This window comes from Phaseolus vulgaris, chromosome 9 (genome assembly GCF_051622355.1).
Source record: "Phaseolus vulgaris cultivar YP4 chromosome 9, ASM5162235v1, whole genome shotgun sequence".
Taxonomy (NCBI): domain Eukaryota; kingdom Viridiplantae; phylum Streptophyta; class Magnoliopsida; order Fabales; family Fabaceae; genus Phaseolus; species Phaseolus vulgaris.
The window spans coordinates 29832523-29858204 of record NC_143506.1 but is presented as its reverse complement, the minus strand read 5'-3'; the positions used below and the strand labels follow the sequence as shown (position 1 = coordinate 29858204).

Below are 25682 nucleotides of genomic sequence, written 5' to 3'. Positions count from 1 at the left end.
CCAAGTGTTCAAGACAACCCTAAAACAAAGGCATGCTGCTGTCACCAACAACTCAATTTTCAAAACACAACCACATGTATATAATAAGGATTCTACAATATTATACTGAGGTAATGTTTTTCTCATTCTAACAATTCCGCAGAAATTAACATGACAAATATTATTTTCACAATTATATTGAAAAACATCAGTTTATAATTTTCAATATAATATAATATAATTATAATATCCTGCTTCTCTAAATATATCAACTTCACCTTCACGTATTTCTTTAAGATGAAGTAAATATTTCTTAAAGTTTACTACTATTATCTGAAATTTAATTTAATAAAGTCCTCTATTTTTTTTAAATTGGTATCATCAAAATAATATATGTCTCTTACAGCTTCTTTTTTTAAAATAATTTTTTTATCACACATCTCTGGGAAATCTTGTATGTGAAAATTCATCTCTGAACAAGATTTGTACATGATCTAGTAGGTTAGGATAAAGTGATGGCAGGACAAAAGTAAAGAAAAGAACTTTGTATTCCTCTCTCCTTTTGTCTCTAAAAGGAGATCAAAGCAGCTTTATTGAAGAATTAAAAAATAGGGTAAAAACTATTATTGATCCAATTTAATTTAAATATTCAATTAGGTTCAAAGCAAGCATGTGACTTGCACTCTAGTTTATCTTCAAAGCATGTGACTAGGGTTGAATAAAGCTTCCTTACATGGGTGGTGATATGAAGTTGAACTCAATCTCATTAAGCTTCTCAACAAAGAAAACAAGAACTCAATTTAATCGGTTTCATATGCTGCATGACCTAATTGGTGGTTTCATGCTTATTGATTACAAATTCAATGGTTTTAATTGTTACATAGAAAATAAGCGTAGTAAAATGAAGAAAACCACTCATATTTTTCAAACTCAGTGTAAAAGGGATATTTTCTCCCTGGACCTATTCAATATGTTTTAATTGTTACCTTCAATTTCAAGTTCCAAACGTGGAAGCATCAACATTGTGAATCTTTCACTCATGTGTTTTGGTTATTTATTTATTTATTTAAATGCTCATCTTTCAATTGCTTCGGGGCAAGGGTTTGAAGGTCTTCAGACTGGCTCACACTAGATAACTTATTATTAATTGAATTAAAAATAGTTAACTTAATTTATTCATTTTTCGGTAATTTAAAAATTTTATAATCCATGTTGATCATGTTGATGTATACATTGGTGAGATAGGTATATTAACTCAAAAAAAAAATCATTAAATAATAATCAAATTTAGTGACTAAAAATAATTAGTCATTATATTAACTAAATTAAATACAAAATTATTGATATCTAAAGTAGTTTTTATTATTAATAAAAAATTATAAAATAATTTTTGAATTGATATTTAACCATTAGTTACCAAAGTTTTAGTTATTTATTACTTTATATTCTAAATTTGTCTTTATTAATCTTTTAAAAACTAATTTAAAATCTAAAATATTAATGATTAAAACTTAGATCTAATATTTTTTTTTAGTTTATAAAATGGTTTCTAATTTAATCAAATAGTAACTAATTATTTTGATTTTTAAAATTAATTTTTATTTAATGATTTTACTTAATTATATTTTGTTTATTTAATTTATTTTATATAATTATTGTATCCAATCAAAGTAAATTGACTCAACTTAATAATAATACCATGAGAGAGTGTTCACATATTTCACCAAATATTATTAAAAAATAGTAAACAAAAATCATAAAATTATTAAAACATTATTTAACATCAATTTAATCTTTAAAAAATATTGAATTATTCATATAATTAGAAGTAATAAAAATTATAATTGAAAAATATTAAAAAAAATATATTATTGATGGGTTAGGAATCAAGTCACCACCAACTTAACTTGAACCCGATTTATCTGTAGATTAGAACCTGTATTTCTTTTAACCCAACTTGATTAAAACGAGGTTTAATTCACATGTCTACACTCATTTCTACAGCTCACAATGAAGTATTGGGCATTGATAAAAGATTTAAATCCAATCAGAAGTCGACAAATGGGCCTTGTCAACCCAATACTCGCTAACTTTTCTCCTTGGATTCAGAAGACATAATCAATCACATTGTGTTTTTCTATTACTAACTTTCGATCCTTCTATGTATTATTTTCCTCATAAACGTTACATCATAATTTTGTGATATGACATCTAATACGAATTTTAGGTTATACATCCTTTAAGTGCATTTTTTTTATTTCACGTTAAATACATAAAAAAATGTTAAAACTTTTAAATATAGAACTTGGAATTAAATACATCTTAATAAAGTAATAACAAAACTTACTAAAAACCTGTTTAAAGAACTTTTTTATGACTATTTGTATGAAAGAGAAACAAAATCAACTTCCACAAAATTTAAAATTGAAACTTTGAAAAATTATACATTATGCAAGATTGGGTTTAAAGAGAGGAAAATTAGACCAATTACTATTCAAATCTCTTACAATTAACTCCATCCTAGCGAATCATTTAGATAAATTTGTTGTTTTGCTTGAGTAGAATTAAATTTTAAATTATTTAGTTGAGACAACTTTTGAAGATTTTGGATAAAAAGTTAATTTGAAAAAAATTTATAGAATAAAATTGTGTGTTTGGAGATGATAACTATCAATTCCTGAATGTTAGAATGAAGATCCTTGTTTAATCAATTGATAGAAAGATATGAGATGCAATTATAAATGAAATTTTTGTGCTAAACATGATAATCCTTGTTCTGTCTGACCTGAAGTTGAGAACAGGAAAGTTCAAATGAGGTGTGAGACATTTTAGAAGTCACATATGAATGAACTTCTTATGTGAAGGGTTAGGAAACAGGCATTGATTTAGGAGTACGGGTTGTTTAGAATGCAACAAGGAAAGACTATAGAAAATATGCAAAAACAATTTACACATTGTAAATCATCTAATGGGTCTAGAGAAGGTGTTTGACAAGGAGGAACTAAAGATTAAAGTTTTGAAATGACTTGACAAAAGCCAGCAACCTAAAGTTGCTACAACTTCATAATCCAAGGATTTGCCAATCTTGACCTCTACATCACTCTTTGTTAAGCGAACACGAGTTGGAAATGAATCAATTAAATGAGCAAGAGAATAGTGATAGAAGGTTAAGAGAATTGCAGTTAGGACTACTGTTAAAAGAAAAATAAAACTAGTGAGAATGCGGTGATTCAAAGACATCGAACCCATTGGCCAAGAAATTTGGGAAATCTCTGAAAAATAATAGATACAAAAATTTTTCATAGAAAGGGTACAATTTCAAAAAAATTGAATCTAGTTCTTCAAACTTTACTTATTTGAGTTGTGGTAAACAAGGACATATAAAAATTGAATTCCAAGACCTTTAGAGGATATTAACTTAGGAACTTAACATGATAAGATGATAATGTAGACCTTAGAAGGTTCATAGGATCTCAAGTATAACACTAAGATTTTCTTTCTTTTTTTTTTAGTCTTGTATAAATTGTACAAGTGTACTTTCTCTTTGTATTTTTGTAGGATTTTGTAGAGACATGAGTGAGCTTCTTTTAGGCCTCAATTGGATGTTGATTTGGACTTGAAAAATTAGCCAAAAACCCTAGAAGAATTTAGTCAGAAACATAGGAGAAGAAGGCTTGAAGCATGAAAGTCCCACATTACTTGGGAGAGGCTAAAAATAGGCCAAATTTGGGCATTGATTGCAAGGCTCGGGACATCCTACTTTGAGCTTCTTATTCCCACATCCTTTATGTCATTAGGTGCATGGGGTTTGGACATCTATAAATAAGACCCATTTCGGTTTTGTAATACTCACCTTGATTGAATGAAAATTGAATTCTTCTTGTTCTTAAAATCAAACATGGGAGTAGTCTTCTCCTGGTTCTTTATCAAGGAACCTTCCTTGAAAGAGAGACTTAACTCCGAGTTTCTACAAGAATCTTGCTTGAGTTGAAATTTTCTTTCCCTATTTAAAGATGCTTCTATCACAAAAGCTTAAAAAACTCCACTCTCCAATGCATTTATTCTAGCTTTACCTGATTTCTCTAAAAACTTTTAGCCAGAATGTAATGCATTGGGAGCTGGCATAAGTGTGGTTTTATTGCAGGGAGGGCACCCAATTGCTTATTTCAATAAAAAAAAATTCATAATGCCTTTCCCAACTACTGTTGACTCTTCAAACTTGGGAACACTATCTAGAGTCCAAAGAATATGTCATTCATAGTGACCATGAGTCGCTTAAATATTTTAAGGGTCAGGGAAAATTGAATAAGTGACATGCAAAGTGGGTGAAGTTCTTAGAACAATTTTCATATGTGATTAAATGCAAAATGGGAAAAACAAACATTGCGGTTGATGACTTGTCTATAAGGTATGCCTGACAACACTTGGTGCCCAAATTCTTGAATTTGATCACATACACGAACTATATGCTAATGATTATGATTTCTCCTCCACTTTTGCTAGTTGTTAAACAAAGGCACGATGAGGATTTTATGTGTCCGAGGAGTATTTTTCTAAAGAAGAAAAAACTTGTATTACTCAAGGTTTGCATAGAAAGCTCTTTGCCAAGGGGACTCCTAAAGGAGATCTTATGGGGCATTTGAGAGTTGAGATAACTCTATGTTTTCTTAAACAAAGAATCTTTTGGCCCCACGTGAGGAAGGATGTCCAAAGGCATTGACATCGATGCATCTCATGTTTATAAGCTAAGTGTAAAGAAATGTCTCATGGAACTTACATTACTTTACCTGTTGCTTCTTCAGCCTGGATGGATATTAGTATGGACTGTGTCCTTCAATTACTCATAATCCATTAGGAATATGATCCCATCTTTGTGGTAGTGGACCATTGCAGCAAAATGACACATTTTATACCATGTCACAAAGTGGATGATGTAAGCAACATAGCTAAACTCTTCTTTAGATATGCGGTTAGACTTCATGGGCTATCCAAAACTATAGTGTTTGATAGAGATACTAAGTTCATAAGCCATTTTTGGAGAATTCTCTAGGAAAGGCAAGGAAATTAGCTTACCTTCTCTACCACTCATCATCCATAAACTAATGGATAGATAAAGGTAATGAATAGGTCTTTCTCCTTGTTAAAGGCAATCCTCAAGGGAAATCACAAATCTTGGATGAGTATATTGAGTTTGTTTAAAATAGAGTAGTTCATAAGACTAATAAGATATCTCATTTTGAGGTTGTATACGGTTTTAACTCTCTCCTACCTTTAAAATAAGTACCTCTCCCTGATGTTAATGAATTTCTTCATAAGAAAAGGGTATCCAAGGCAGACTTTTTCGAGAAATTACATGAGAAGGTTCAAATTGAGATCCTACATCAAACAAAGAGATACACCAAAGACAATACTAAAGGAAAGAAAGTTGTTATCTTTTGTTAAGGTGAAATTTCAACAAGGGGGTTTTGATTAAGAGCTTAAAAACAATAAAACATGAAGTTACATCTAATAGATGTTGAAGAACATATCAAACAAAAGATATAGTTTCGTCCAACAAAGAGTCGAACTATGTTAGACTTGTACTATGTCTAATGGGTTTCGATGAATACTAGACAAGAAACTCATACAAGATCAAGTAGTTCGTTTGATGAAAAATCAATGAGGATTAGATGATAAGCTCAACACAAAATCTAAGTTGTCATAAGAAAGAAAGAACATTAAATAGACATGTCACTTCATCTCATAAGCATGGATGAATGTCACACGAAAAGAGCATCACAAAGATCAATCAGAACATATGATAAAGAAGTGAATGAGTATAAAATGATAAGTTCAATGTAAACTCCAAGCTAACACAAGATCAAAAAATATTTCTGAAGCTTGAGTTTATTTTATAGATATTTCTCCTACATTTGTCCTCAAGAAGACTTGTGCTAACATCAATGTTCAAATATATCTTGGGACATGAGTTAAAACTTCAAGGACCACCAACTTTTGATATAGCTACTTTCAAATTTTGGCCTAGTTAGGTGCCTTGTACAGTGTGAAGGGTCTGGTACAAAGGCAAATGTATACTACCAGTCATCCAGGATGTTGCGTAAAAAAGAAGAGCATTTACAGCTACATAAGGTGCATCAAATGCAACAGTTGAAGCTCGTCAAAAATCAAATAAGGCATGAAAGAAGAATTAAAGTTGTTCAATGACTATAAAGGTCCTCTTAATGGCTACTTTTTCAAGCATCTATATAAATCCTACCATCAAGAAGAAGAATACAAGAGTAAATGATACATTGTGTTAAAATATTGTAAAGAAAAAGAATACAAGAGTAAAGGATAAACTCTTTAATCCCCTAGGAGAGTGAACCTTCATCCTATATTCATCAAAAGATCTAACCCCTCCTTAGAATGAAAAATGTTCCGAACTAGGAGAGAAAACCCAAACATTTTATTCGTCGAAAGATGCAAACACTCTTCGTTTGTCAGGCCAGATGATCAAATAATCATTCTAACCTTCTACCTTTCCAATGTTAGCCAAGAGTGGCTAAAGAGAAAATAAAACTCAGGTTCAATCAGAAGTTACTTGATTCAAGAATACTACTTGAAGGGGTTAGCCAAGAGTGATTGTGATCCGAAAGAATACTCGGTTAGCCATGAGAGGCTAGGTGCAAAGAATACTCAGGGTCAACCAGGAGTGACTTGAGTAATGAATACTGAATGTTGGCCAAGAGTGACTTAGGGAAATAATACTCAAGGAATTATCCAAAAGTGGCTTTGAGCCCAAAGAATACTCAAAGTGTACTTCGCAACATGAGTCTGCTTAGTTGAACTTGACTGGTTGGTCAAGAATTAGATGTAGAATGTTGCAACTGATGAACCGATATAAATTACTATATGTGGTTTCTTCCTCCCTTACCTCATTCATATTGCTTGTTGTCATTGTCTATGCTAACCCAAGAAGGAGAACTAATGTATGAGTTTATACTAAATATTCTTTACTAAAATTATTTTCAAGCCAACTACTTGTTTTAAATTTGTATTTGTTAGTTAGATGTTAAAATTATGAACTAGTCACTTGTTAAAGAAAACACGAGAATATGTTAATCAAGTGATTTAGTTGAGTTGTTAAATCTACATCTGACATGACCTTTCTGAACTAAAGAAGCTATGTATACAATAAGCTTTTGAACATGTTTGTCAGGTCATATTTTTTATAAGCTTTCTTTAAGAAAAACTTTTTATGCCTCATTAGTCACAACCTATAGAAAAGTGTTTGTAAAAAGATATCTCTTTAAGTCCATTTTTCTTAATGAACCTTTTTAGGCCAAAAATGCATGAAGTATCGTCTGTCAGAAGAAAGAATCATAGTTTGATCATTAATTAGATTAAACAAGAAAACAGAATCCAAAGAGGATGACAAAGTGCGTTTTTGATATGACATTAGATGAAAGATTTTTAGTCTGATTGCTTTACAAACTAAAACATTTTCTTTGCATCGTAAATCAAATGATATTTGTGAAAAAAAAATAGAAGTAATCAAATCACAATTGAACCCTCCCTTCTTATGATTTTCCTATTTTTCTCACTTTAAAGAAGGAGATTGGGTTTGACTTCACCTACATAAGGATATATTTCCTAACCACAATAAGTCCAAACTCAAATCCCTAAGGCGATGGTCCCTTCAAATTCCTCAAAAGAATCAATGATAATTTTTCAGGTTAGACTTGCCTAAAGATTACAAAGTAAATCTCACTTTTAATGTTTATGATCTTATACCTTTTACAGGTGGGCTAGATGACGAGGAAAAACCTTCCAATTTGAGGTCAAATCCTTCTCAAAATGAAGGGGATGATGGAAGACCCCAAGCCAAGGGACCAACAACTAGGACTATGACTAGACGCATACAAGATATGGCCTCTACTGACCTTAGTAGGCCAAGATACTCTTAAAAGGGACCATCCCTAGCATGTTATAAAATGTATAAAATAGGAAAAAGAAGGGTTGTAAATTGGGCAAAATAGTCTAGGATACTGGGCTTGTATTTGGTCAAAGTATATTAAGGTTTTAGGAATTTGAGGTGTAGGTATATTCATAAATAGTTAAAAGACTCTTGATAGGGTTTACATTGAGCTCATCCAAGCTCAATTGAAACCATAAGCCAATCATGGAAACCCTAGGGCACACATGGAGCTTGCTTCACATTTTACATGTGTTAAATGTTTTAAAGCATGCAAATTGTGACCATATTGTTTAAATTTCTTAATTATGCAAGTCTAATCCTGATTTTACATAAACATTAAGCCAAGATCTTATAACTATATGATTTTCACAATCTCATAAGTTGAAATGAGTATACCTTAGATTTGTTCTTCAATAGTAAGTTGAAATTAGCATACCTTGATCCATGGACATGTGTTCTTCAATAGATTGATTATGGATGATGAATCAAAAAATTAGTTTTCTCCTTCTTGACCCTTTTCTCACTTTCACAAGACTTTTTAATGGAGAAGAATGGATCTCTACTCTTGGATTGAAAGAGGACCAAATTTCTTTCTACACATAATCAACATATCCCATCAATGTGCCTAAAATATAGAAATTACCTTCTCAAATTTCATAACCAACTAATATTATCTTTTATTTTCTTTTTAAACTACATATATGCCACGTAGGCCATATATGCATATTTTACACCTATGTGCTAGATCCATAGAAGGTGTTTGATCTTAAGAGAGCACTTGGGTTGAATTTCCCTCCCTTTTGCTCCTTGAATGTTTGGCCAAGACTTCTATAAATAGGAGCATTTATCTCTTGTAAATTCACCTTTGAATGAGTAATAACATGTGTTTTCAACTTGTTCAAGAGTCACTCTAGGATAGACTCCTACTTGAAAGCTTCCCACAAGCCACCTACCTTGCCAACCTAACTTCCCTTAGCTTCTTCATTTGAAGCCTTCAATCTGCCACTCTTCCTCTTATAACTTTGAAACCTTCAAAGTTCCACCACTCCGAGCAACTTATCCACCAATTGGATTGTCTTCCTCCATCAAGGAAATCACCGATACGTCTTAGGAGAAATGTTACATATTGATGAGCTCAAAAATATAGTTATAGAAAAAAAATTGAATGATAGATATTGAGATAGTGTGTATCTTGAGAAAGAAGACTCAATTGATGACAAAATATTTAATAGAAATTTCTCGATAAGATAAAGTCAAGATTGATAATTTAGTTGAGATTCAAAATGTTTGATGAAACAATTAGTAAAAGTTGAACCACATGAGTTATGTGACTCCAATCAAGACATATCACACAAGTATGAGAGTTTTACATTTTCTTAGAAGTGAGAAATAATTCACATAACCTACCATTTTTAAAATTTCAAATAAGTGTGGGTAACATTGTATATTGAAAAAGTATAATTTTCCTAACAAAAATATATTTGCAAACTCATTTTTTAGAACACCCGGATAGAATGATTATCCAAAATATTGAAAATATTGAATGCATTGTGTATGTTTTCCATCAACGTTCAATTTATCTTTTTCCTTTGTGAAGGTTTTTTTATCTTATTGCATTTCCTTTTATGTTCCTGCCTTTACACTTATAATTCTCTTAAATATAACCAAATATTTGTTTATATAATAGTTTATTTAACAAAATGTGTTCATTATGCATATATTATTAAGTTGTGATAGGTTACTTATGTAAATGTGAATATGTGATAATTTTTTTAAACTTAAAAATTTATACAATTTCTGAAATGTTTATTTAATTAATTTTTAAAAGAAAAATCATGATTAAAAAAAATCTAACCATATTTAAAGAATATAATAATTTATTTAAGAAAAAAAAGTAATTTTATATTATAACTTTTATTTTTCACTTCCAATCAATAGGTAGATATTATTTCTTTTTGAATAGTAAGAGATCATTATAATGAATTTAGTTTTTTTAAATGGTTTAAAATACTAGTTTCGTAAATATATAGCTTTAGTTCGTTTAAATTTTTTATTATAAATTTAGTCCTCTATTTTTTTTATATTGTTAATAAGAAAAGGAAGTTAATATATGTATGTGCTATTTAGAATAATATGTAGTTAATTTTCAAATTTACTATTAACCGGTCCTATTATCATTTATGTAACATTTTCTATTAGATAATATTTTAATGGTGAATCAAAATTACTTAAATTTGAAAAGTTAGATGATCATGTTTATAAATAAAAATTTATAAGATCAAAATTATACATCATACAACTATAGTAACCTCATCTCGTTATTAGGTAACAGTCTTGAACTTAGGCTAATGAGTAAAATAATTAATTATTTATTTCATTATTTCTGGTTTATCAATAATTTCTTTGAGTATATGACGAACATGTCTTCTTAAAATACTTAAAAAGAATATGCAATTTCAATTATTACCTAGAAGTTTACCCAGAAATAAGCCTACTAGTAAGGTAATATATGTTTGAAAATAAATTTATCTTTCATGCTACTCCTAAAAAATGTAGGATTTATAGAAATATTTTAACTATCAGTAGCAATTTTGTTATTTTTATTGTATTAAATTTAAATTTAATATTTTTAAGCCATATAATTTTTAGATTATTTAAACACTCTTCTGTGAAAATACTATATAAATGCTTAATCTAATTAGCTTAATATACTGGTATAAACTTATTACTCCATCCCTTCCAAAACTATACTCGTTTTAGATATTCCACATCTATTATGAAAACATTAATTATTTCATTTCTAAACTAAAATATCAATATTTAATCATCTCTCCAAATGTATGAATATGATTAGAATAATATTTCAAATATTATATTGAATTTATAAAAAAAATTATTTTTCAAAAAAATTATTTTCTTAAAATTACTATAGTTTTAGAACTGAAGTAGTTAGAGACATGTTTTATTTAATAGATTTTATTACAAAATAATTATTAAAAATATTATGACAACTCAAACTTGTAAAAGAAATTTAGGTCAACCTTGAATTTTTATTAGTAGACAAGTCACAGTCAAGCAAAGCTATCTACCTGCATACACGTAATTTTTAAAAAGTTTGGTGATTTTAATAATGTTTCCTTTTGAAAGTTAAAATAAAAGCATTGCAACCACCCTACCAAAACAGATATTTTATTTTTTATAAAACTGAGTTAAATATATAATATAGCTCACAAGATTTAATCAGTTAGGCATTAGTTTAATCAATAATTTACCGGTTTAATTAGTTCCAACTAGTCAAATACAATACTCATCTGATTAAATTATTTTTGGACAAATTGAACACACTAAAAATATCTTTCCATTTAAACAAAAAATTATTTTCTTTGTGGTTATTATTTTTGTAATATATTATTTCCAAAATTTCGGTTTATGGAAGGGTACTTTTTTGGATTTTGATATATAGAAATACAAGCAAGGTGTGAAGTGAAAAAGATAAATACAAATACTCTTAACTTTATTCTGTTTACCCATTCTCAACCATAATAGTTTATTTCTCTTCAAATGTTGTAATTACTTCTATCCTTTAAACTCCAACTTTTCACTTTGGGAAATTAAATTCATTATATTTTGATTTGTATTTGTATCTTTAACTTGTATTTATCACCAGTCTTAACTTCGATCATACTTGAATACTCTTAATACGTAGGATGAAAATGATAAATATATACTTATATTTAGTAAACTCAATATTACTAAAAACAAGTTTAGTATCTTGAAAATATCATTTTATTTTGATAAAAACTTTTATTGCTCTCTAAATATCTCTGATGAAGGTCCATACAAAATTTAAGATTCTACATTTTACATCTCATTACTTTCTTCTCTCACCTTCTATTTACTTTTGGCATCTACTTCTGAAGAATGCACTTTTTACCTTCTAAAAAAATCTATTAATGAATCAAGCTTGTAGAAGAAATCAGTGAATGCATGAAGAAATACCAGCAAATTTAATGCCATTGATGTTTTCCCTAACAATTTGAACACTTTTATTATCACTAGTGAGAGAACATAGATGCATTAGCACATATGTGTCCACATCTTTATTGTATTATTTTATTTTATTAAATTAAAACTTAATTGTTGGAAATATTTTTTATATTTATTTATTTTTATGTTATTTTGTTTAAATTTAATATTATTCAAGACTATATAAATTTGAAGTCTTCTATTAAAGAAACAAATGAACTTTGTGACGATAAAAACTTATAAGTTATGAAAAAACGAATGGAATATGAGTGAAAGATAATAATTTTGAGATTTATTTAGAAGGAGATTAAGCAGGAGAAAATTTAAAAGAAAAAACAATTTTACGCGAGTCTCTTTCCACCATTCATTTTTTGTTTTCTTTTTTCTTTACTATATTTTAACTTTTTTTTTTCATTTTATTACATCACTCCCTTCACTGTGAATTTTTTATTACAATTTTAAGATATTATTAATAAAAAGTAATTTATAAGTATTTGTACTTTTTGTCTTATAACCCGAAAGTAGAAAAAGGCAGTTCAACATATTTTTGTTGAGAAAACAACTACTTTAATCTGAAAGTGAACAACATTGTCATTAATTCTTGTAACTAAAAAATAGTCGCATAAGTTTCTATAAAATTATACAAGTTTGTATTAACTATTTTATTTCTTAAATGTACATTAATATTTATTTATTTTTAAATATTCTTTTAATTTTGGATAAATACGATTATCAATTTACACTTTCAAAATACTTTTATTTCTTTTCAATCAATAGAACTAATCTAACAACGTTCTAGAATTTAAGTACAAAACTTAACCCAGTTTATATATAAAAACCTACACACACGAGTGCTCCGACATTTTTATTGGATTTGTATCCTTGAATTGAGTGATGAATATGAATGAAAAGTGAGAATTCAGAAGTGAAATATATATATTGTCTTCAGAAGTTGTATAATGACACTTTCTATGGTAAGCAGTTTTCCTTACCAGAAAATTGCTTGTTAGATATATAAATTGCGAACGCTGATTCATTAAAAACCTAAAAAATGATTGAATAATGGTGACTAGACTATTCTGAAGTCTGTCACGGCATATGAAATATATACAATTGCCGGAAGAGACTTGAATGTAGATAACAATTAGCAAAGGCTAACAGAGGGAGGAATTTAGATCATACAAAAACGAATTATTATCTATAATTGCCCCAAACGGGGAACTCAAACCTTTATTCTTTTCTTTGCATTGGTCAACAGATTTCTGTAAATTGAAAGACGAGTGGTGTTCGTCTCAAATTGTTGAGTGAGTTCCCAGCTTCAATGTGCCAGATGAAGCCGCTAGACAGTGTCATTGTATAAGTCTGATGTTCATTCTTTGGTCAAAGGAGTTTTCTCCGTAGGACTTGTATCATTTTGATATGATCTCCATGCAATTTTTTTATTTACTTCCTCGACTTCTTACCTGCAATCCCAAGATCACATGTTAACAAGAAATGCCATGTCAACATTCATATCGAGAGACAGGGGAGGGGATTCCTCAATGGCTAATCTATGATTAACTTTAGAATGGTGTAAGTTTAACATTCTTTCAATGATTTCAAGCCTAAGGCACAAAAGTCAGGGAGAAAAGAGATAACAGTAATGCAACAAATTGCTTATGAGCTTGACTTGATATGCCCGTCATACCTCTCTGAAACCATGATCTCCGGACAGTTCGCCGGATGTGACGTTCATGCCTTTCCAAGAGCTCATCAACAGTGTGCATCTGAGATAGCAGGGGCCCAGAAAATTCAACCCTTTCTCCTTGATCTTGAAAACTCTGCAGGATAGTAATGAATAACACTCATGTCAATGCAAGGACTCACAGGCTACTGCATAGTTGACATTTGGTCCAAGTATTTGATACAGGTAGGGCAAAGCACAGTAAGGTAAATAAATTTCTTAACAAAACTGAACAGTATGAACTATTATCATGTATTGATCTATTTATGATCATATGATAGCAAATACACAAGACAGTTTTATATTAAAACATATATTGCTTTCCAAGATTGAAATTGGTCCCAAGCCTATATGCTTTTGGCCCAAATTAATGACAAATAAAAATTACTTAATTGAAAAAAAGTCAGAAATCTTAAAAGTTTAAACAGTGTCATTATTTCAACCATGGTTCTAAAAACAGGACCGAACTGGCCGTTTCGACCAGCAATCGGTCCCCTATCTGGTTTGATTGTGGTGGTGCAAAATTGATGATGCCTAAAACCAGTATCAAAGCGATAAAACCGGACAAAACCAGTAAAACAGCTCAATTAAAATGAATAAATCACAATTTAACTTTTTTTCTCTTTAAAAAGTATAAATCAACAAAAATAATAATAATTTTCTTTTCTATTCTATATATAAATTTGTTATTATTAATTAATATTGATATATATATATATATATATATATATTTAAACTTTTAAATCTTTAATTTATGTAAAAATATTATTTAAACTGTTATATATATTTTAAAAGATAAGAACCTATAAATTTATATTTTGTTTTAGTTTTTATCATATGATATTATATATTTTTAATATTTTTTTTATTTTAATTATCCATTAAACTTTGAATAGATTTCAACAAAATTTGTCATTCTTTCCATATTTTAATGTTCCAACTAATTCTCTACATCATATAAATTCCTAATTCCGACTTTCTCATAGTAAGTTACATTTCATCTCACAGCAGATGACATCTCACGTTTAACACATAAAAAATCTGGCCAACTTACCAGGTTATTTCTCTTGGATGCTGAATCTTCTCTGTGATAACGGGTCATAGACAGTTCTTGTGAATGGTACTCATCCGAAGCATCAAATGAATCTGGGCGATCAAACTTACTCCACTGATTCTGCATTGAAAGCGTAGAAATTTCAAGCAGCTGCTGGCCCCTAGAATTGACGCATCCCCCACAAAACTCTTTATTTTCCTGGTTTGCGGTATCCAAATTATTCCTTGAATTTAATGTAGAAGGTTGTTCTGATGGATTGAAAATATGTCCTCTTGAAATAGTTCGACAATGGGATCGAAATGAGGCGTCATCTTTTCGGCTTTTTGCCCATGCAAATCCACTTGATGATGAAACTTGTAATGGTCCAGAAAGGGGAATATCTCCTTGAGAAGCATTCTTCATATGGGAAGCATCTTCAGCTTTACCACTGGATGACTTCTGTGCTTTGTCACCTATTTTAATCTTCTCTTCTTCATGGTTGCGGAAAGATCTACCATTGACCTTCTGGGAAGTCTGAGTTTGACTTGCCAAATCCTGTAAGAGCAACAAGTGATAATTGGTTTACGATAATTAGCCCAATCCTGTAAATCAATGTGCATACATAAGAAGAAATGCTAAGAAGCAGAATTGAAAGTAAAGACAGACCTCTGCTGGGGCTAGTTTACTGAATCCCAGTGGCTTTCTGGATGGTTTTCTTGTTTCAGTTCCACGAACTCGTCCACTAACCTTTTTCCTAAAAGTCCATTATGATTTCATGAAAAAAAATCAAGAACAATATACAAATAATGCTTATGAAAATGGAATTTGTGAAAAATAGGTTTTGTTCGTTTTAATTTGTCGAAGACTGTTGATTCACTGAAATATCCTTAAGATACATAAAAAATGCAACCTAGTGCATTAGGCTCCTAGCTAGTGGACTCTTGGGGATGGTAGAAGTAGTAACTTTTCCCCCGTCCATGCAGAGAGACAACTTTTGAAACCGTGACCTCTAACTCTCCAAGTTACAAAGCAGCTGAGAGAGCTAAATTATGACGTTTCTAGAAAACATTTGAGCCTAATTAAGATAAAGATAGTTGACAACCTAAGACAAAATTTATTGGCTACCCGGAATTTTATTGACTTCAATTTCTTTTTTGTGAATGCTCAATATTGACAAATTGAACTTCTATAACATTGTTACGTTTTCATTTTTTTTGTATTTTCATAAATTAAGTTTGGATATCACAAGAAATATGTTCTAGCTCCGTTACTCTGGTGCCAAGGTCTTCCTCAAAAATATATCTCAATAAAATAACCCATGGAAAAATCTAGAAGTTGAAGAGAAGAAAGATGGAGGTTATAAAACAGTAAAGATTATTCCCTTCCCATTTGGAAGTTGGAAAAGGCATTAGTCCTCTCATGAGTTCATGTAATTCTGACAACAAAATCACTATTTCTTTTACTTCGTTCTCTGATAGCATAATGTAAATTTACTGCACAAGTATGTGCATTCAAATGATCAGTGGAGTATTAGTAAACAACCATTCCTAATCTCTCCGAGGCCAAAACTAGACCCTGATCAAGTTTTCAAACTAAAACAAATGTTCTCTCGCAGATTGGTTAACGAAATCCAAATATGGCACTAGACTCAACCAGGTTAAATGCACATGCAGGCATTCTCTTATTTTCACCAGCCAAATAGGAGGTAATCCAGAGACATCAGTTGAATATGTAACAACTAAAGCATTATTTTCGAATAATTCTGCATAAAATGTGCAGTGAATATCAGTCTCACCTTGACTCTTCCCTGTGTTTTGCATCGATTTCCTTGCTAGGTGGGTATATCGGCAAGCTTGATGGGTCACACGCATAAGGTTTTGTTTTGAAATACTGAAAGTGTTAAGGCCGTTGTATCAGAGTAGAATTTTAGAAAGAGTCCATATCATATTTCAACGATTCACATCATCATAAATTTTTGTATCTTGGACGTTTGTCAAAAAGAAAATAATTCATATGATGGATATCCCCCAAAAATATAGCCAAGAGAAATCAACAGACAATCAAAGAAAGATTAATGCTAGACATGAATCAGGGTTTGTTTGGTTTAAAAAACAAAATCTATTTTTATTTTCTGTTTTCATAAATCATTCAAAAGAATGTCGGATTATTTTCACCTTGTTTCTTGATTTCAAAGATTTATACAGGAAAGAATGTAAACAAAATCCTTGTGTACAAATATCTGAAAATGACAAGAAAAATGAAAAAAAAATGATATTTTGTAATTGGGTCAGTTTGCACTTTAAATATTTTTTTTAAACAAGTGATTTTTAAAATAATCACTTACTTAATATGCAGATAGAATTTGCTTATTAAAATAAGCAGAAAACTGCTCATTTAAAAAAACAAATTAAACAAACTCATTAAAAAAAGAATAAATTTGTCTATTTTATTAAATAAGCACCTTTTAAAACAATGCAAACAAACTGGCCCATATCAAAGGAAAAAGGAAATGAAATATGAAAAAACATGTCTAACCAAATAGGCTTAGTATTTCCAATTAACCACAAAAATGTATTGAATTTCATTATCTAAGCTAAAAGGAAATGAAATAGGAAACACTTCCTAATTCCTATAACCAAATATGCTGAGTATTTCCAATTAACCACAAAATGTATTTCAAGAATTTCCAACAAATAAAAAATTAACCTACCTCCGATGAGAGAGCAGATGTAGCAGTCCCACGTTTGTATGGTTCTACAGAAAGAAGAGTTTGTAGCAGATGTACACTGGTCGCTGGTAAATCTTTAAAGGATTGTCGAAGGCAACTATCATATGGTTGCTGAGGCTTAAATAACGTTGCATGAGGAAGTCTAGTCTTTTTCCAGTATTCATCAGGTGGGGAGCCACATAGCTTAAAAATTTTGTGCAATTGTTCAACCTGCATAGGTAACAAAAATTATTTAGAATAGTTTCAAAAATAACTAATCAAACTGTCAGAATTTTCATTTCATTTCCAGCTAATTCATTTATTAACCACAAAACTGATAAGCATCTGGTCTAACATTTTAAGGAGGATTGTCAGATTGAATCACTTACTTTTCTGAAGATTAATGCTAATAGGTATCATCTTTAGTTTGATTACATTCTCCCCTTTACCTATTTGAAATATAGAACGGTATAAACCTTAAAGTACTGAGCATGCAATGATAGCAAACTCTAAATGAACCTATTAACGGATTGCAGTGAAACCTCTTGCAATAGGTATGGGAACTACACTTCAGCTCTGTTAAATATATGGCAGCAAAAATATGAAATTATAAAAGCTTCCTAATTGAATTACAATACCAAAAAGCTTCTTTTATGTAAACATGAAGGCACGTGGGAAAATAAATCATCTCTATTCTGAAAAAGAAATGGAACCTTTGTCATACGAAGAAAGAAAGAGGATATCAAAAGTTAGAGCAGCATTTCCATATCAGTTGCTTCCTTATGTATTGAGGCATTATCATATTTCTTCATTCTTGTACATTATCAAATCAAAATTATTTAAGATTTACCTTTAACTCATACTAATGGATTAGCCATTTTTTTCTAACAAAAATGTAACAACTTCACTGCATTAACATGCACCATAACACGGCAATTCATACATTTTGGAAAGGCTAATACCTCCGTTCTCCCCTGAAGTATAGGCTTCCCAACAAGCAGCTCCGCAAACACACAGCCAACACTCCAAAGATCCACGGCTGGACCATAGTCCGTGGAACCGAGCAAAAGCTCTGGCGGCCGGTACCACAAGGTAACAACACGACTAGTCAGAGGTTGCCTGTGCCCAGGATTGACATAATTCGCCAACCCAAAATCCGCTACCTTCAAAACCCCTTCATTGTTCACCAAAAGATTCGACCCCTTAATATCCCTATGCATTACTCCCCGCAGGTGACAGTGCTCAAGACCAGCCAACAACTGCTTCAAGTAGCACTTAATCTGCCCACACAACAAAATCATTCCATCCATTCAACAACAGAACCACAAATCATATCACACCACAGAACAATACATTAATTACTTGTATTATTATTACCAAAAAAAACCTTAGATAAAGTATCTTAGTTACTTTCGGTACTTTAGTTAAAATTAAAGTTTCACTCAATACTCTAAATTAATATTACCCAACTGCAAAAACTAGTTCATGGGATAAAATTGTCTTCTGTTTATATAAACTATTTTGTTATATCACTAATCAATATAGAATCTCCAACGTACATCTGGTTTCAAAGATTGAACAGCTTGAACAGTAAAATTTGTAAAAGTGAACATCACATCTACGAGTGATCTGATAACGACATATAAATTTAACAACAGTTACCAAAATAAACTCTGCTGCAATCTTAGAATATAGTTTTTTACTCAACCGGAAAACTAATTTATAGATTCATAATCAAAATTACCCCTGCTTATATCTACATATATTATTCTACCCGTATTCACAGTTGGATATGGGATAGAAACGAGACACAAAAGAAACCTGCTTCTCTGTTTCTTTGAAAATATGATTAGTTTATTACCTGTGGTTCAGTGAATTTGATATCAGGGGAAGACAAGAGCCCTGTGATGTCATGCTCCATGTACTCAAAGACGAGGTAAATGCTACAGGAGAGCCTCGAAGTAATCAAGCCCTCAAGCTTTATTATATTGGGATGATCAAGGCGTCGCAGAATCAATATCTCACGCGCCATGAACCGCACACTCTCCGGTTCAAAATTGTCGAACCGCACCTTCTTCAATGCCACTATCTTCCCCGTTTCAAGCTCCCTCGCTCGAAACACACTGCTATACGTTCCCTGCCCTATCTGTCAACATCAACCACCACCAATCAACTACTTCATCATCATCACCTTAATAATAATAAATTACTATTAGAATAATAATACTAAAAAGATTAGTTTATCTATTGCTTATTTGGTGACGGTTCACCTTCTCGAGTTTTTCGAAGGCATCGGCGCGGAGGGGGACCCAGCCGTGAATGGCCTCGCCGGCGACTGCGCTGAGCCACGCCGGCCAGCCGGCGGCCACGTGTTCTCCCTGCACGTACTTGTGAAGGTTCCCCAACCTGAAGCTCAGGGAGTCGCAATTGGAACTCGTTCTCCCCGACTCACCTACCTCGCTCTGACTCCCTCCCCCCGAGTCGGTTCTCTTCTTGCTCCTCTTCTTCTCCTTCCGCTCCGACTCGCCCAAACCCGCAGCATTGGTCCGAAACGCGCCCGAGTGGTCAATCGCCGGCGTCACCGACACCGCTTGCTTCGAGCTCACGCACCCCATGGATCCGGGTCGGATCCTCGACCCAATTCAAATTGGCACACGCAGTCTACGCTACGCGTTTTTTAAACTGGTGCGAAGAAACAAAGAAACAAAGCAAGAAAGTAAAGCGACACGAAGCGAAGCTGAGCGAAGCAAAGCGATTCGATTAGCGAAACGCAGAAAGTGTGTGTCGTCAGAGTCTGACTGCCGCGGCAATTGCGGGAGACTGGGGGAAAAGAGATTTAATGAGGAAGGAAGGAAGATTATAAATTTCAAATCTTTTTTTAAATAAATAAAATACAAACACTACAAAGTGGATCAATTTGTACCTATGTAGACTCTTCAATATGCATTAAAAAATGAAGAAAAATTGGATAAAGTTAACTCACAATAAGTAGGCAATCTTATTAGATCACAACTCAAATTTTATTTGGATACGCATTTACATTTTATGAAATATTTTATTGTACAGATCGTAATGATAAAAATGTAGTTCTACTTTTAAAAAAAACTATACTTTTTTGTAGCAATGATATTATGACGGACCACTAATCACCAGAAACAATAAAACTGCTTCATTTATTTTGCATCTAAAATATGTTATCAAGTTGGAATCTTGAACTATTTAACTAGTGAATCAATAAAAGTATTTACGAATAAAATAATAATTTTGTAGAAATGAAAAGAAAAAAAAAATGGAATAAGAAAGCCTAAATCAGCGGAGTGAGTGCAAAACATGGTGCTTGAAAGAAGACCTTATATTCTCTGCATTTGTTTGCACTCGTGTTTTGTTTCGTGGTGTGTTCGTTGGTTGTGTCGTGTTGTTCCCTAATGGCCAAGAGAAGGGAGAAACTCTGCATGGCAGAGACTTGGCTTGGTTTGGTTCTTCTTCTATTGCTTTGGATTTTGTGAAGCGCGTGGCACGTGATTGTGTAACTGGTTGATTCGTTTGCAAATGATTATTGATTAATTATTTAATTAATATTCTGTTTTGCTTTTCACACTGGTTGGTGTTGACTTGAAGGCTACTTGATTTGTTTCCTAATTCTTAATTCTGGTTTTAAATTTGGAGGGTTTACCACTTCACGCCATGGTGGGGGTGTGAAAGAGAAAAGCAAGGGAAAAGAGGAGAAATATGAATATCATGACATTCACTCACATCATCTTGATCGTGATTTCAGAAACATCCAATTGATTTTATGTGCACTTTTTTTCTGGTTCAGAGTGTTTTGAGTTTGTTAATTAGGAAGAGTGGTAATTTGATTTTGTTTATAGGGAAAGATGAGAAAGAAAGGAAAAGGGAAAAGATTGATGGTGAGATGAGGTGTAGAGTTTACCTTTCTAGATCTTCTTTTCTTGAACCTCATCTCTCCTACTGTTACGGTTCCTCCCCACCTCTGACAGTTCCTCTTTACTTTCATCACTCTTATGGCCCACACATTACTCAGTTCATCTTGAAAGGTAAAATAATAATAACAACACCAACAAAAGTGGGTCATGCATTTCTATGCTACCAAATTCTTCTTGGTGTGGTGCCACTCTGGAAATGCACCATAGATTCGTCTAACTTCCATCACATTCGGTTTTTTTTCCACCTTCGGACAATTTTTTGCATTTTATTATTAAAATAGATTAACTTCTAAAACATTTCCATCACATTCACCTTAGTTATACTCTAGGTATCACCACAAACATTAACACCTATACTATACGGATATGAAAATTTATAATTTTTAAAATATACAACATGGATCTATTTATTATATAATTATAAATTATATAAATTGACAATAAAGATATATATTTTAAATTATTTTTAAAAACAAAAAAATATTTTTTATGACTGGTTCACAAGGATTTGTTTTTTATTTTTATAATCATAATAAAAATTTATATAATAAATTTAAGTTTTTAAAAAATTAATATATTTTTACTTTTTAAAATTGTGTTAGAACTACACTAGAATTGTCAGAAATCCAACAAATATTTTTTGAATTGGACACTTCACATATACGTATCCTACAAGTGTCATAGGAGTGTCCGTATCGAATACGAATATCTGACGCCAACACTTCGTTATACTTATCAAATAGAGACATCACCTTAAAACCTGGTGTTGTAGAATTGAATTATACACAAATATAAATTCTAAGACAATCTAAGCTTTGGGATGTTGAACTTGGGAAATTTCAAAAGTGGGTGTGAAGGGTAGTGATTAGGGTTGGAAGATTATAGCGCACTGAATCGATAGCTTGGGTCCATCATGTCACCATGAAAATTAGTCCAATTCATCTCATTCCAATTTGATTATGAGAAATTAAGCCTCTAACTAATGCCATTTCCATTTAACTCTCCTCACACAAAGCACCAATGAATGGTGTTAAAGTTCAACACCTAAATCATCTCTTTTATTTGTTGCGTGTTTGGTGGAGGGGTGCATTTATTTTTAATAATGAAATTTTGTCATAGAAATATTATGGTAGTTATAAATTAAAAGTTATATTTATTTTTAAAAGCAATTGCAAATAATACGTGCCTTGTTGTACATAGTTTTAACATTATTATTATATTATTGTTATTCAATTACATCATGAACGGTGCAGTTGCTTAAATAAGTTGTTTACTTTTTAAAATCTTACCATTTGTCACACATATTTAAATACTTAACATAAAATAATTTCTTCAATGCTAAGATTTCTAATGTTTGCTTAATTTAAGTATATGAATCCTACGATTAACCTATATATATTAATGTTTAAAATACTTTTCTTCATCGATCTTTTCTCTTTACAACATCAATTTTTTTAAGGGACGGTTGTTCACACAAGCCACAAGTTTGAATAAACAATTACAAATAATGTGTTTCAGTAATAACTTTTTATCAAGCAATGTTTCTTAGTTTGAAAAACATTCCTAATAAACCCATTGAAAAACACCTTACAAATTAGCTTGCAAATTAGTAATATGTTTGACTTTAAGTTTGTACTTTTCTTATAGTCTTGAAATTCTATTTTTGAACTTTCCATTTACACTTGATAATAATTTAGTAGATGAATACCAAAAGTAAATACGTAAATTTTAAATAAAAGAACTAGATGAATGTTACTATAATTAATATGAATGTTCACTAAGATTATACATGTTGTTTTTCCTATAAAAATTAATTTTCGTTCTTAATTTTATACTTTAGATCTACTTGATATTAGAATGGTCATTGCTAGCAAACGAATCTCTAATGTACACTAAAATGTTAAAATATTTTAGGTTAACTATCGTGATAGTATAATACAATTTATGTTAAAAGTTTATTTATTGTGTAAAAAATATCAATAAAAATTAATTACAATAGTATAAGTCACTAGAGTATAAATTTTATATAATTGAAAAAGATATTTGACCCTTAATAATATCTATACTTAAAAAAATATAAAAAAAATACCAATAAATATGTTGAAATAACCATTAATAATTTTTATGATGGGTTGATATTATAAAGATTTTCTGCTTCCAGTTGATAGATATTAAATTCTTGAAATAAAGTTTGAGTAAAAATTACGTTACTTTGAATTGAAATCAATTTGGCACCCAATCACAAACTTGATAGTTTCTTCAGCTAAAGTAGATATTTGCATTTTATTTTATCTTTTATATATTTATCACTGATTATCATTGTTCACACAGATTTTCCTTTTGGGAAATTTATGGGAAATGATGTGTTGACGAGCCCTTTCATGAATAGTGAAGGAACTTTGAAAAGCTACTTTTAAATCCGGTGCATAGTTCAACATTAACTTGACCCCATTGTTATAATAGAAGGAGTTATGGAAAGCTTTGCAAATGATTAAGCATGGTGTATCTATAGATTTATATGAAAAACATAATGATTTACATTGCCCTTCTTGTTTTCAGTATTTTTTGGTAACTCAGAGATGGGGCTGTAACAATTTAATACTAGCAAGTTTATTTAACTTAAGTGAAACTTAAAAGTATAAATTCAAATATTTACCATTATAGGTAACTACTAATCCTATAGTGCTAACTATTCCAAGAAAAAATAGATTAGGTTCGATATAAGGTAGCTTACAATTAAAAAATCCGTCAATTTACTCACTTATGCGATTTTTTTTTAATTGCATTGAAACTATTAGAGTTTTTATTATACTTTTGGCAAGATTTTAGTGTAATTAAAAATAAAAAAATGTTGTTATTTATAAATTTAATTTCTCCAATACTGATAAAATTTAATATTTAAATGAAATTTAGGCTAAATTATACTTTACATCTTTTAACTAAATTTGTTCATTTAAATTAATTTTATAAAATAAAAAATTAAATATTTCTTCTTCTTTTTTCTTTTAGTTTTTGTTAGACTGGTTCTTCAATCAACCAACTTATTCCTAAAGTGGACAAATAAAGGTTTAGTTTTTTTTTTTAATTCGCAAGTTAATCACACCCAATTCGATTTTAACAAAATGATGGTGTGACAGGGTAAAACAAGCTTTTAGCATGTGTAGTTATTATTAGATCAAATACACTTGGTACTTAATGTTATTAAACAAATTGACTTCAATCTTTTGTTAATTTTTATCAAAACTTTTAAAAATTGGAATTTAAATTTAACTTAATTTCACAAAATCGACTTAGTAAAATAAGGTTTATATATATATATATATATATATATATATATATATATAATTATATAATTTCATCATATCTTTAGTTTATGTGGGATATGCAACACGTTTCTTATGTCGAATATTGAACATCTTAAACATCTAAGGAAGAATTCAATAGCAATTAACACGATACTCCCAACAAATTTGACTATGATAAACATTATATGATTTTGATAACATATTAAAAATATGGAATTTATGCATAACTCAATCTTACATAAAGATTGAGTAAGGCTTCCTTCCACCTATATATTCTAATTTGGTTATATCTCTAATTCATGTGAGATCTCCAATAAAAACATTGCAATTCTAATATCTGATTTCATTTTTACTATCTTAATTCTTCTATACCAAGCTAATGATTCTAATATTGATTTGTTGTATTTATATTCTAAGTCAATACTTTTATGAGTTTATCTTTCCTTTCTAATGCACTAGCATGTTGAACATAAAAAGAAATCTAATAACGGAAAGGAAATAGTGCAAAATATATATGCATAAATGTGTGGGGGTAATATGATATATAAGTGCAAATCTCTAAGTCTAAGTCAATGCACGAGTCTTCCGGAAGTAGAGTCAAGTGTCCATATGTGTTGGTCAGTGGAGTTCTGACATGAGAAATATTGATATTATTTATATACATTTGACTGCTTTGTTAAAGTCTAATGTATTGAAAGTGATGAATTACATGTTTGTGATTGAAAGTTGCAGTTATGTTGAAAGTTTTAAAACACTAGTTTACCCTACTTTTTGTTTGAGTTGTGTTTGTTTTAAAATTTGTGATGATCATGTGTTACACGAGAGCATATGTTGTTGTAGGTGGTAAAACTCTAGGGTTTCTAACACCTTATATTCTCCCAATTGATCTTTAGGGTTGTGCCGCATGTCTCATATTTAACCTAGTTGGGCTTGGGCTAAGTGACTTCTCGCATTGGCGTGATTGGGCTTGCCTGGACGACTTGGAAAACAGGCCCAACGTTACTGGTG

General features: G+C 30.7%; 1 protein-coding gene across 1 annotated transcript; it reads right to left on the bottom strand.

Annotated features, from left to right (window-relative positions):
• Positions 1–12874: 12874 nt before the first annotated feature.
• Positions 12875–20920, bottom strand: LOC137820912 (protein IMPAIRED IN BABA-INDUCED STERILITY 1). The gene is made up of 10 exons (XM_090295918.1): positions 20775–20920; positions 19696–20245; positions 19287–19571; positions 18388–18705; positions 17429–17656; positions 16514–16608; positions 15385–15472; positions 14740–15273; positions 13650–13782; positions 12875–13425 (listed from the first exon to the last, which is right to left on the bottom strand). Exons 2-10 carry the CDS (start codon positions 20038–20040, stop codon positions 13406–13408), a joined length of 2046 nt encoding a protein of 681 aa, XP_090152044.1. The 5' UTR covers positions 20041–20245; positions 20775–20920; the 3' UTR covers positions 12875–13405.
• Positions 20921–25682: the final 4762 nt, after the last annotated feature.